The sequence below is a fragment of the Petromyzon marinus genome, unplaced genomic scaffold (genome assembly GCF_048934315.1).
Source record: "Petromyzon marinus isolate PM22_M1 ecotype Great Lakes invasive population unplaced genomic scaffold, UKy_Petmar_22M1.pri1.0 PM_G_Scaffold_84, whole genome shotgun sequence".
Lineage (NCBI taxonomy): Eukaryota > Metazoa > Chordata > Hyperoartia > Petromyzontiformes > Petromyzontidae > Petromyzon > Petromyzon marinus.
In genome coordinates this window covers 664,192-678,427 of record NW_027423040.1, presented here as the reverse complement: position 1 = coordinate 678,427, position 14,236 = coordinate 664,192, and the positions used below count along the sequence as shown (strand labels likewise).

General features: G+C 50.8%; 1 protein-coding gene across 5 annotated transcripts; it reads left to right on the top strand.

Annotated features, from left to right (window-relative positions):
* Nucleotides 1-2,505: 2,505 nt before the first annotated feature.
* LOC142921690 (uncharacterized) lies at nt 2,506-11,577 on the top strand. Of its 5 annotated transcripts, XM_076062994.1 has the most exons (8): nt 2,506-2,714; nt 5,188-5,332; nt 5,476-5,553; nt 7,216-7,308; nt 7,482-7,587; nt 8,455-8,621; nt 9,073-9,321; nt 10,820-11,577. In XM_076062994.1, exons 1-8 carry the CDS (start codon nt 2,580-2,582, stop codon nt 10,978-10,980), a joined length of 1,134 nt encoding a protein of 377 aa, XP_075919109.1. In that variant the 5' UTR covers nt 2,506-2,579; the 3' UTR covers nt 10,981-11,577. The 5 variants fall into 5 exon arrangements, with proteins under 5 accessions (XP_075919109.1, XP_075919111.1, XP_075919110.1 ...); XM_076062996.1 differs by lacking the exon at nt 5,188-5,332 and having other exon boundaries at nt 2,507-2,714; XM_076062995.1 differs by lacking the exon at nt 5,476-5,553 and having other exon boundaries at nt 2,507-2,714.
* Nucleotides 11,578-14,236: the final 2,659 nt, after the last annotated feature.

The following is a 14,236-nucleotide window of genomic DNA, read 5'->3' as shown; positions in this document are numbered from 1 at the left end:
AGCTGTCTGGCTTCAAAATGAATAATTATAGATTTAAAGCTTTCGTGACTGCTAGGATCCATACTCTTTGGTTCTATTGGGTAAAGTCACGTAGGTGAAAATAAAATAACGAAAAAAATGAATATTTATGAAAGCTAAATTCAGCTGACATAGCAAAGGGTGTTTAAAACAATACTATTTGTGTTCGGCAGAAATGCATAAATTAATGTTCAATCGCAACTTAGAGGTGCGAATCTAGGCTAAGATGTCCTTAAATGCTGGGATGAACAGTTCCGACTTCAGCTGAATGTGTGTGCTGTGTTAACTTCCTGTTTCCATTCTTATGAAGAGTTGCAGAGGAAAACAAAACGAAACTACTGTTATGATATAACCTCCGTGTTCAACAGAGTTAATAGACGTTACTGCAAACACAAACTGTACGCTGTCACTGGGTAAACAGGCGGTGGCGTGTCTAGAATCATGCCTGGCCACCTTCATCTGCTTGGCATGAATGCTTTCTCACTCCACCAAGTAATTAATTGAGGATCAACGAACATAGCCAAGGCTAACTGGAGTTTGCGTGTCTCTCTCCGTGGTGAGATGTTAACTACCTCACCTGGTATACAGGAAGTCGTGGGTTCGATCCCGACCCTGACGCCTGCTGTATATTTGGAGTTTGCACGTCACTCCGTTTAGCGTCTTTGACCGATAGACATTGACACACGTATTCTTGTTGATTTCGGTAAAGTTACGTAGATAGAAAATAACAATAACAGATAATACAATTACATTAAATAAAGAGCACTTGTGTTGCGATCAAAACGTGAGTTTTTTTGCTTTATTTACAATTTATTTTTATTTATTTTAATTTTATTTTCTATCTACGTGACTTTACCGAAAGAACCAAGAATATTAATTCCTGCAGTCACCAAAGTTTTAAGTCAAAACATTCACACACGTTGACAAAGCCTCACCTTGTGTTGTTGTGGGCAGGTCGCTTCTGATAACAAGAGCGGTATAGCAGCTCAAGCGGGCTTGGCCTGCTAACAAAAGAAAATAAAAACTGCGTGAATATTGACAATAAAACAAAGTTACAAAGTGGCGAGCCGGGTGAAGACAAATTAAACTTAAGCAAGATAATTAAAGTAAACGCAATCAGGCGAGGGCAGGAGGCAAGGCCCCGCGTGGCTAGGCCCCGCGTTGTAAAGTTCCAACCTGGACATCGATTCCCCTGCTCGCTGCTACTCAACTGACATCCCTACGAGAGAGAGCGAGGCTCTACCTTGGTAAACAACAACAACCACCACAACCACCACCACAACAACCACAACCACAATGAGAATTTCTCACCTCGGATTTCAGTGCAGGAAGCGATAGCTTCCTGTTGTTACCTCGTGACGTCAAGCGGCAGCAGGTGACATGACGTCACTTCCGGGGAACGGGACACGCTCCTCCCACAATGAGCTTCTCCGTAAATAAATAAATTAGAGTATGAACAAATTATGTTAATGTACCTTTCGATATTAGTTCATTTTAGTTCATTTGTTCATTTATTTGGTATAGCCCTGTGAGCCATTCGGCTCTTGAATCGGGTGCAACCGCAACAAACAAAAAACATGAACAAGAACACATCTTAAAGTGATTATGTGACTGTGCAAACAGAAAATACAGGAAAAAAATATCAAAATATTCCTGAAATAGCACCGTACACCAACTCTGTGTGCAAAAATCCCAGTGGGATGCAAGTTAAATAACAACAACAACCACAATACAACTAAGATTAAGGCCGTCAGTCTAACTCCGTACTACAATAAACATTAACATGGCCAAAACCAAAAAAAACTTTTCGAAATCACGAAAATAAAAGCCATAAATGCAATGTAACAGTGATCATAGGGAGTGTGACCGATTTTTTTTACAATAAACTACATAAATAAATTATAACACCAAAATCTAGAGCCATATTTTAGGCCACTGAATTGCAGTGGCAGCTAGGGGTGTACAACTCCTCTAGAGCAGTTTTGAGTGAAGATCTCATAGGTAGTGATTCAAGTTGCAGTTTATTGGCAATAGCATTCCAGACCCTGGGGTCATGAATAGCAAAGGCCCTTCCTCCAGTTTTTGTACGGCAATGGGAATGTGAAGCTGGTAAATGAGCGAATACCTGAGGTCAAATTTGTTCTTTGAAACAGAGAGGAGATCCAGTAGGTAGTCTGCGGAATTTTTTGTAAGTACATCGTGAATAAATAAGATCTGGTGCACAAGCTGTCGAACATTAAGAGATGTTAAGTTTGACCCAATGTAGAGATCACAGTGGTGAGTCTATGGGGCAGTGTTGAGTCTATGGGCAGTGTTGAGGCTATGGGCAGTGTTGAGTCTACGGGCAGTGCTGAGTCTATGGGCAGTGTTGAGTCTATGGGCAGTGCTGAGTCTATGGGCAGTGTTGAGTCTATGGGCAGTGCTGAGTCTATGGGCAGTGTTTATCAATTCTACAGAATCTGAGCCTCGCTCGCACTGCGTGTTCGCCTATCCGCACTACGATTTATAAAAGCACCCTGCTAAGGCCTCACGTGATAACAGCCCCGCCGAGTCGCCTGCCCATGATTCGAGGCACGGAACGTCGAATCTCCTCCTCCACCACGACCACACGAGGACATTGTTTTGTTTGTAACCTCACCACGAAGGAGGATATAGCTCAAGACCCCCTCCCCAGACACCTACGCAGCGTTGCGCTGGTGAGTGCCGCGTTGAGGCCTATTCCGGGAGTGTCACCGGTCTCGGCTAGATTGCCCAGCCGGCCGAGGCGGCACTTTGGCCGGCTACAGATGCCGCTGTCATGGGATGGTCTCCATAGAGACCTGGAAGATGGTCTCTAGGTTATGTTGTGGGTTAGCAAGCTTCCAAAGGATGCCTGAAGGCTGCCGCTAGGCTTCTGTAACGAATCTTTGCTGCGTGTTTTAAACTTGAATTATTTGCAATGCACGCGTGTCAATGTGCTCTAGAGGAGTTGTACAACCCTAGCTGCCACTGCTATTCAGTGGCCTAAATTATGGCTCTAGATTTTGGTGTTATAATTTATTTATGTAGTTTATTGTTAAAAATTCGGTCACAGTCCCTATGATCACTGTTACATTGGATTTATGGCTTTTATTTTGGTGATTTCGAAAAGTTTTTTTGTTTTGGCCATGTTTTTGTTTATTGTAGTACGGAGTTAGACTGATGGCTTTAATCTTAGTTGTCTTGTGGTTGTTGTTATTTGACTTGTATCCCACTGGGATTTTTGCACACAGCGTTGGTGTACGGTGCTATTTCAGGGATATTTTGATATTTTTTCCTGTATTTTCTGTTTGCACAGTCACATAATCACTTTAAGATGTTTTCTTGTTCATGTTTTTTGTTTGTTGCGGTTGCACCCGATTCAAGAGCCGAATGGCTCACAGGGCTATACCAAATAAATCAACTATGAACTATGCGTCGCTCGAAAGACTTCACTAGAGCGCGTCGCGTTCAAGCTCGCTTTGTCTACCTTAGGAGCTTACAAAGTGCCGCCCAATAATTTACCGTGCGTCTGCCTCTTAGGCCGAGTGAATTGCTTGAACAAGTGCACATTCAGAAGCGTAAACTCTGCGAGTATCTCGTTTTAAATTTTGATTTGAAGCTTTCGTGACTGCGGTAATTCATATTCTTAGCTCTTTCGGTAAAGTCAGAGTTGAAGGGAAACAATAAAACAATAAAATATATATAAAACAAAAAAAATTCTCACGACGTTTCGACCTGATGACGACCGGTGTGTTATGGTCGAAACGTCGTGAGAATTTTTATTGTTTTATATATTTTATTATTTTATTGTTTCCCTTCAACGTGACTTTACTGAAAGAGCTAAGAATATCTCGTTTTATTCATAGTCCGTGTTTCCAAGGACAAAAAAAATTGCACATTCTCATTACCAATACATCAACCTGGCTGGCGGTCACACTTGCCAGGAGCCCCTTTCCCTGTCGGTTTGACATTTTTTTCAACTCAATTGTTTTTATTACACAGCTCTTGGACAGATGTGCGGCAGTGTTGGTTTATACCCTGGGAGGTGCTCTCACTTCAGGGGCTGTTTCATTGATGGGAAAAAACCTGAGCTGGGGCTGTAATCAATGTTGTTTTATTGATCTAGTTTAAAACATCAGCACGAACATCGGTGCCAAACTAACACGATGTGAGGCGCTAGATTTGAAGCTTTCGTGATGTGCAAGGATTCATACTCTTTGGATTTTTTTCGGTAAAGCCGCGGAGGTAAAAAAAAATCAAGTTAAACCCAAGTTAAACTTTAGCAGCCTTATAGTTTACAGCAGTATACTCTGCAAGGCAACCAGTTTGTCAGCTTAACTACTGCCTCCTGCCTCTGGTTCACGTGTGTAACGCTCTTCAACCTGCACACGGCCATCTCTCCGTCCCCAACCCCCTGCAGCATAACAGAAGGTGGCTTAACTTAGCCCCCCCCCCACGGCCCTTCTTATCCCCCCCCCCTTAACCTGTATACAATCTCGGGTGTCTTAGAGTTCTCTTCACCTGATGCAGCAATTTTGCTGTGACGGTTTCCACCTCAAGACGGAAGCTTGTGCTGCTGCCTCCGAAACGTCGTGATTTTAATTGAGTTGTTTTTTTCATTTATTTATTTTATAGATTTTTTTTACCTACGTGACTTCAGCAAAAAAAAACAAAGAGTCCGATGCGAGGAGGCGTTTCCCCCAACGTTCGTTTTCTGCGGTGGCAAAAAATGCAGCCTCTGCGAAACGATGAGAACCTAAACATTTTGCTCAACACAGGAGGAACGTGTCCATCAGTGAGGGAGCCTTAGGCATGCATCCAATTGTCCCGTTGTGAAGGAGGAGGTCTTTAACCCGGCATGGTTGTCACCTGGTGTACAGGAGGTCGTGGGGTTTGATACCGACCCTGACACTCCCTGCTCTATCTTTGGAGTTGACGTTTCTCGTTTTATTAGTATATATTTTTTTAAAGTGATTTGTTTTACTCTTCCTGTAACTCTGCACTCACGCCGTGTTTTTGTTTTGTGTTTGTTGTCATGTTTCTGACCCAGCGCCACAGCTGGACATCTGTGAAAAAAGAGCTTCATAGCGCTTTGGATTCCTCCTCTTGCAGTCTAAATAAATATCATTCCCACTGCTCCTCCTACTCCCTCCCCTTCACCCCTCCTAGCCAAGTGAAGGAAGCCGCCAGGCCGACCATCTGCCACCCCCCCCCCCCCCCCCCATGGAGACTTTCCACACCACCACCCGTTTAGTGGCCTTGCTGGTCGTTGTGCTGGGCGACCGTCACAACCCCTTCGCCCTGCCCCTTGACCGTGAGTAGCAAACAGCGCCGCTACCCCACTTGAGACGATGCCCCCTCTCAACGCTACTCCCACTAAAGGCCATTGACTAAACTCGACTCTTTTGACTTCACCAGGCAATGCCCACTGAGCTTCGTGGCTCTTTTTTTTTTCAGAAGCGCCCCGGCTCTTGCAAATGATAGCTTCAACGAAGCACTTCGACGTTCAAGCGGGGCCGAGTACTCGAAACACTTGTGGGTATTTGTTTGAGTAGTGTGTGGGTCTCTGTGTGAGTAGTGTGTGGGTATCTGTGTGAGTAGTGTGTGGGTCTCTGTGTGAGTAGTGTGTGGGTATCTGTGTGAGTAGTGTGTGGGTCTCTGTGTGAGTAGTGTGTGGGTCTCTCTGTGAGTAGTGTGTGGGTATCTGTGGGTCTCACACAGAGACCCACACACTACTCACACAGAGACCCATACACTACTCACTCAGAGACCCACAGACTACTCACAGAGAGACCCACACACTACTCACAGAGAGACCCACACACTACTCACAGAGATACCCACACACTACTCACACAGAGACACACACACTACTCATAGAGAGACCCAGACACTACTCACTCAGAGACCCACACACTACTCACACAGAGACCCACAGACTACTCACTCAGAGACCCACACACTACTCACACAGAGACCCACACACTACTCACAGAGAGACCCACACACTACTCACTCAGAGACTCACACACTACTCACACAGAGACACACAGACTACTCACACAAAGACCCACACACTACTCACACAGAGACACACAGACTACTCACACAGAGACTCACACACTACTCACTCAGAGACCCACACACTACTCACACACAGAGACCCACACACTATTCACACAGAGACCCACACACTACTCACACAGAGACCCACACACTACTCACACAGAGACCCAATACACTACTCACACAGAGACCCACAGACTACTCACACAGAGACCCACAGACTACTCACACAGAGACCCACACACTACTCACTCAGAGACCCACACACTACTCACACAGAGACCCTCACACTACTCACATAGAGACCCAGACACTACTCACTCAGAGACCCACACACTACTCACACAGAGACCCACAGACTACTCACTCAGAGACCCACACACTACTCACAGAGAGACCCACACACTACTCACAGAGATACCCACACACTACTCACACAGAGACACACACACTACTCACAGAGAGACCCAGACACTACTCACTCAGAGACCCACACACTACTCACACAGAGACCCACAGACTACTCACTCAGAGACCCACACACTACTCACACAGAGACCCACACACTACTCACAGAGAGACCCACACACTACTCAGAGAGAGACTCACACACTACTCACACAGAGACACACAGACTACTCACACAGAGACCCACACACTACTCATACAGAGACTCACACACTACTCACTCAGAGACCCATACACTACTCACACACAGAGACCCACACACTACTCACACAGAGACCCACACACTACTCACACAGAGAGACCCACACACTACTCACACAGAGAACCACAGACTACTCACACAGAGACCCACAGACTACTCACACAGAGACCCACACACTACTCACACAGAGACCCACACACTACTCACACAGAGAGACCCACACACTACTCACACAGAGAGACCCACACACTACTCACACAGAGACCCACACACTACTCACATAGAGACCCAGACACTACTCACATAGAGACCCACAGACTACTCACAGAGAGACCCACACACTACTCACAGAGAGACCCACAGACTACTCACACAGAGAGACACACACACTACTCACACAGAGACCCACACACTACTCACACAGAGACCCTACTAACACTCTGCTGTATTTTCGCCCGCAGCTGCGGTTATCATCTCTGGCCACGTACGGTACCAAAGAAGCTCACATCAGGTGTATGCAGCAAAGCAGCAACCTCCGGACACACGACGGAAAGGTGCACGGTTGCGACATCACACACACACACGTACAGGGCCCAGTTGAGTACGCAGTTTGTTAAGGTGCAGCACTGCAAGTACTTGCTCGGCCCGGAGCGACCCCCCCCACCACCCTCGGGAGCGACCTCTGCCCGCTCGCTGTCTCTGCCCCCCCCACCACCGCCTCACACAGCCAGCCCCCCGTCGATGCTGACGGAGCCAGACAGGATGTACAGGGCGAGAGAGGGAGAGGCGGTGTACATGGAGTGCTCGGTGTGGCCGCCCGCCACCATCCTGTGGTGAGACCGAACGCCGCGCCTGAGCGTCCATCCCGCTCCGCCTCTCCTCTCGCTCTCCGTTCGCTGGAGACTCTTTTTGTTTATTTCACCGCCTGATGCCCACCGAGCCGTGCAGCTGTTTTTCAGAAGCTACCCGGCCATGTCGCAAACGACAGCCCTGACGACGAAGAGGCTCCTCGTTCATTCGGCATGCCGTCATCGCGCCTCGACGCTCCCTGTCGCGAGGGCTGTACGTGCCCTGAACTTCTTTCGCACCCTACATGGCCAACCGTGCTAATAAGAGGTACGGGAGCTGAGTCTGTTTTGTGAATGCCGCCAGCGGGTTTGCATGGCTGGCCACGTACGGAGCGAAAAAAGTTCAACATAGAACACTCCCATAGACTTCAATGTTAAAGGCTCCCATATACTTCAATGTTAAAGGCTCCCATAGACATTAATGTTAAAGACTCCCATAGACTTCAATGTTAAAGACTCCCATAGACTTCAATGTTAAAGACTCCCATAGACTTCAATGTTAAAGGTTCCCATAGACATTAATGTTAAAGACTCCAATAGGCTTCAATGTTAAAGGCTCCCATAGGCTAACATTTATAATTTCGCGCGTGCGGGGGCGGGGTTGGGCGACTGTCGATGGCCGCCACGCGGATGTGGCTCAGAGCGAGAGAGCGAGAGAAGGGCACTCAACGCGGCGGAGGGCCGCGTGAACCTCGCCGCTCCAACGTCCCCCGGGACGTTCGCCTCCGCGTCTCCCGAAGCCGCCGACCCCGGATCTCAAAACCCCCGACGGCATCGCCGTCAAACCGCAACGGTTCACGCCCCCCACCTGCCCCCCGCCTGCCCCCCCCACGCCTTCCCGCGCACCGCCAGGTTCAGGAACTACCGGAGCTTGAAAGTTAAGGGCGAGCGCTTCCAGATCTTCGAGAACGGCACCCTTCGCATCCTGGACTTGCGGCGCGAGGACACGGACACTTACACCTGCTTCGCCACCAACAACCTGAACAGCGACCAGCTGCGGGCGCACCTCTCCGTCGAAGGTGAGCAAAGTCGCCGCCGGCAACAAACCCGCCGGCCGGAATCCCTCTCCGATCCGGCGCCGAGCCATTAACCGCCGCCGTCGAAGACGAAGATCCCCCGCCGTGTAGCCTCAACAGGCCGCGGGGGCGAGCGCCGTTAGCGAGCGGCGCCTGTGAAGGCCGGCACGGCGCACGAGGGGGCGGGTGGCCGGCGCCACGCCCGACCGCCTTTGTCTCCCCGGTGCTGGCGATGTTCGCCACACACCGCGCCGGGTGCTCGTTTGAGGCCGAGTCGACTTAGGGGAGGCCCAAGACCGGTTCAGATAATCGTCACCGCGTGTTGGTGGCCGTGAGCGGGAATCGAACTCGGGTTCGCAGGGTTCGTAGCGCGGTGTAGCGCGGTGTAGACCGCTACACCCGCCACCGCCACCATTAACTACCACCACCATCACCCCCACAACCACCCCCACAGTGGCGCCGGGCGGTGAGGAGGAGGACGAGGAGGAGGACGAGGACGAGGAGGACGAGGAGGAGGACGAGGAGGGAGACGAGGAGGAGGACGAGGAGGAGGACGAGAAGGAGGAGGACGAGGAGGAGGGCCAGGACGATGGCAAGGAGGCCTCTACGTCCTCGCCATCGGCCCCCAACGCCGGTAGCGGCCGTGACGGCGGTGCTGATGAGGGCGAGGATGACGACGACGAGCTGTTAGCTACCTCGCCAGGTACGCGGGAGGGCGGCGGCTTGGATCGTCTGACCACCCTGACGATGCAAATGGCCGTGGTCAGCCCAATGAGATCGGCGGCGCGGAAAGTCCTGGGTTTTAAAAAAACTTGGTTTCTGGCCACCCCGTGAATCTCCATTGGCTGCTCGGGTTCCCAAGTGCTTGCTCCATTCATGCTTGGATTCAATGTTAAAGGCTCCCATAGACTTCAATGTTAAAGGCTCCCATAGACTTCAATGTTAAAGGCTCCCATAGACTTCAATGTTACAGGCTCCCATAGACTTCAATGTTAAAGGCTCCCACAGACTTCAATGTTAAAGGTTCCCACAGACTTCAATGTTAAAGGCTCCCGTAGACTTCAATGTTAAAGGCTCCCGTAGACTTCAATGTTAAAGGCTCCCGTAGACTTCAATGTTAAAGGCTCCCGTAGACTTCAATGTTAAAGGCTTCCATAGACTTCAATGTTAAAGGCTCCCATAGACTTCAATGTTAAAGGCTCCCATAGACTTCAATGTTAAAGGCTCCCATAGACTTCACTGTTAAAGGCTCCCATAGACTTCAATGTTAAAGGCTCCCATAGACTTCAATGTTAAAGTCTCCCATAGACTTCAATGTTAAAGGCTCCCATAGACTTCAATGTTAAATGGCTCCCATAGACTTCTATGTTAAAGGCTCCCATAGACTTAAATGTTAAAGGCTCCCATGGACTCATGGAGGTGCACACATCGAGGGCAGTCAACCAATTTGCGGTCAAACGGAGATAAAATAACGCTTTGACAATAAAACGATTCTCAGCATCGCAACTCTGGGCAGGGGTTTGCTGTTTTGGCAAAGAGCGTTGTTGACACGCGGGTGGCGGTGGTGGTGGTGGTGGTCCACCGCTCACCGCAGAGGAGTTACAATCGGGCACCTGACGTCAATGATGTGACAGTCGGCGTTTTAATTTACCAAATAGTTTTAAACGTAGTGTGATGGATCGTCTCTCTGAATGAGTGATTGGGTGGGTGGGTGAGTGGCTGAGTGAACAAGTGAGGAAGAGGTTTCAGTCTCAACTACCAACAACCTCCAACAAATCTTCCATCCCCTAGGAGGTGGTGGCGGTGGTGGTGTTAGTGGTGTTGGTGGTGTTGGTGTTGGTGGTGTTGGTGTTGGTGGTGTTGGTGGTGTTGGTGGTGGTGTTGGTGGTGGTGTTGGTGGTGTTGGTGGTGGTGTTGGTGGTGATGTTGGTGGTGTTGGTGGTGTTGGTGGTGATGTTGGTGGTGGTGTTGGTGGTGTTGGTGGTGATGTTGGTGGTGTTGGTGGTGATGTTGGTGGTGGTGTTGGTGGTGATGTTGGTGGTGGTGTTGGTGTTGGTGGTGTTGGTGGTGTTGGTGTTGTTGGTGGTGGTGGAAATGGAGGAGGAGGCGGAGGGTTATAGGAGGCCCCCCCGGTACTCGTACATCGCTCTCATCGTAGCGATGGCGACTGACGTCTCGTTTCTCCGCTTGCCCCTTTGCAGCGGCGATGGCATCATCAGCAGCGGCGACGACGTCAGTGGTGACGACGTCAGCGGGGCGGGCGTCCGCCACCAGCAAGGCGTCTTGCTGCCCCGGTGCCGCTTGGCCCACGGCGCTTCTGCTCGCGCTGGTGCCGTCGTTGGCGCGCGGCGGCGACGTCTAGAAGGAAGCTTTTCTTTCTCGCTCTCGCAAAAATCTTTACGATTTGCGATGCCCCGTTGCGTTCCGACATCGTTTCTCGTTTCCACGCATTCACGTTGTCCCGAGTTTTATTCGGGGAAAAAAGTAACTCGCCGTGTGCCCGCGACGTCTCGCGGAGAGCCGTCTTGCGTGACGATTTTAAACGCGAGTTGCGACTGAGTCATGCCCTGAAGTTGTTCCGTGCTGCTGCTGCTGCCGTGCTGAAGACGTAATGATAAAGGCGCCAAGTTAGCTGTTGCTGCTGTTGTTGACACAAATGTTGCCGTTGTTGATGGTCCAGCTGAGGCAGGGAGAAGCTGCCTTAGTCTTGCGGGGCGAACGCTGTTGTGGATCTGGTGGGGGGGGGGGGCGCTGTGGTGCTCTGTGAGTGATGTACAGCAAAGGGAGACTAGAGTCTTGTGCGTCCGTCTCGTCTCACACGCTTAGGTGAGGACATCACTGATTAAGAATATTATTTTGTTACCAGGTTAAGAAGGGCCCACAACTGGGGCCTATCGTTGGCTTCTGATTTCACCGATTTTCCTCGAGTCGAAATAAAAACATCTGATTGTGAATATAACAGCACGAGCTTTAACTACCCGGCTTCGCCCGGGACTTGGATTCACCACGTCCGGCCGCCTTTGTCTCCCGATGTTCACACCACAACATTTACACGTTTGAGGCTGAGTCGACCTAGGGGAGGCCCAGGACCGGTTGAAATAATCGTCACCGGTGGTGGCCGTGAGCGGGAATCGAACTCGGGTCGCCGGGTTCGTAGCGCAGCGTAGCGCTAACCACTACACTACCGCTCCCCCCCCCACACACAGACACACAGACACACACACAGCCACACACAGACACACACACAGACACACACAGACACACACAGACACACACAGACACACACAGACACACACAGACACACACACAGACAGACACAGACAACGCTAACCGCTACACTACAATGCGTTACGCTTCCACGTGCGCGGGTCACGTGACAGATTTGATGTCACAGCTCACTTGCCGTGCAAAAAATAAATGCATTATTGAGCTCCCCCCCCCCCCCTAAAATAGAAGCTAAAAGTGTATTTTTATAATGTTTGCACGGTGTACAGTCTGGAAAGTACCCACATGGCAAATTTATAGTTTGTTGCATGTCGGGAAGTACGCTAAACATTTTGAACAGACACACATAATCACAACTTTGCCTTTTATATATCTGGAGATAAGGGAAACTACCGTTCGCAAACTATCACGGTTTGAAAGAGACGCTTAACGACGCCTCGGTGGTGTTTAAAGAAGTTGTTACCACGTAAAATCTCCACATTCTATGGGGAGCAAAATAAACACATCATGCTCCAGTTTAAATGCCCCGACCACCCGTGAGATCACCACGGAGCTTAGGCCAAGTTCGCTGACAGGTCACGGGACAGACCCAGATGCCATGGGTTGACTGACTTGAGGCAATTGGCAGATGCATCACAGTACACATCCACACCCACCCTCCCACTCACCCACCAACCGATTCACCCACCCTTTCACTCACTTACCCACTCACCTACCCAGCCACTCATCTACCCATCCAGTCATTCGCCCACTCACCTACCCACCCACTCACCTACCCACCCACTCACCTACCCACCTACTCACCTACCAACCCACCCACTCATCTACCCATCCAGTCATTCGCCCACTCACTCACCTACCCACCCACTCATCTACCCACCCACTCACCTACCTACCCACTCACCTACCCACTCACCTACCCACTCACTCACCTACCCACCCACTCACCTACCCACCCACTCACCTACCCATCCACTCACCTACCTACCCAGTCATTCGCCCACTCACCTACCCATCCACTCACCTACCCACCCTGTCATTCGCCCACACACCTACCCATCCACTCACCTACCCACCCACTCACCCACCCACTCACCTACCCACTCACCTACCCACCCACTCACCTACCCATCCAGTCATTCGCCCACTCACCCCACACCACACCACACCGTTTGAACCTCTTCCTCCTGCGCTGATACGAGCCGTCATCAAAGATGTTCGCAGCCGCCGGGTCCACGACCCAGTGATTGCTTCTGCCCGGCCGGCCCGGCCTTCTGGGCACTTTAACGAAGCAGTCTTCAAACGTGAGGCAGCGACGGACAGAGTTTCCCCGCTTCTTGTCATTGTTCTGATAGAAGGGGAAGTTCTCAGTAATGAAGCGACGGATGTCCCTCGCTGTCAGGCGGCCCTCGGCCGGGATGACAATTGCCATTGTGGTGCCACAACAGAGAAGCCGCTCCGTCGAAACCGGGGCAGTCGCTGTGCTGCTGCGACCGAGAAGCCACCTGGCTCCCATCACAGCACTTCCCCTGCCCCCCCCCACCTAAACACACACACACTCAAGTAGGGCCTCATGGGGAGGGGGGGGGGCACCTGCCCTGAGTTGTTACCCGAGAGGCCCCCTCGTGGGGGTGCTCCACGGTTTCTCAGGGTTAGGGAATTGGCAGGCACCCCCCCCCCCAGGCCAAATGGCACTGCGGCGCCGTGGCTTAACTTAGAATTAAATGACCATGGAGAACTCGCTGAGAACTGCAGTGAGGAGATGCCTAGGACACACGCGGACCAGCAGACAGGTGGGGAGCGGGGCAGCGCGGGTTAAGCGTCTCTACCCATGGTGCACCGCGGGTTAGCGTCTCTACCCATGATGCACCGTGGATTAACGGCCCTACCTATGATGCACCGCGAATTAACGGCCCTACCCATGATGCACCGCGGATTAACGGCCCTACCCATGATGCACCGCGGATTAACGGCCTGACCCGTGATGCACCGCGGATGGGCGGTGCGAGGGCTTTGAAAGGAGGATAAAAAGGGACGCTTTGGGGAAGCACGGGGAGAGAAAATAGAGGGCAGACAGGTCGATTAAGTATCAGGCAGTAGCGAGATAGGTTAGACCTGTCCTGCTGGTCCGTACTGACACGCACAGTCTAGTTCGTTTATTCGTGGGGAATAAACCGTCCGTAGGGTATAAACCGCATCGTGTTGTCTCTGTGAGTACGGAGGGGCGGTGCGTGGTGTGGCGAGCCTGCCCGCGGTGATTCTTTTGTTTGCGCGTGAGTGATTAATTTTACCCACGTGTTTACGCTCGCACGGGTGAGTCCACTCGGGGCTTGACGCGCATGCCGGGGCAGCAGCAACGTGCTATCGCCCTGGGAATAAAAGTACGGGTCCTT

Coding starts and splice junctions, on each gene's coding strand:
- LOC142921690 (XM_076062994.1), top strand. CDS start 2,580: ATGATTCGAGGCACGGAACGTCGAATCTCCTCCTCCACCACGACCACA. Junction 5,333..5,475: donor CTTCGCCCTGCCCCTTGACC/GTGAGTAGCAAA, acceptor TTTTTTTTTCAG/AAGCGCCCCGGCTCTTGCAA. Junction 9,322..10,819: donor GCTGTTAGCTACCTCGCCAG/GTACGCGGGAGG, acceptor GCCCCTTTGCAG/CGGCGATGGCATCATCAGCA.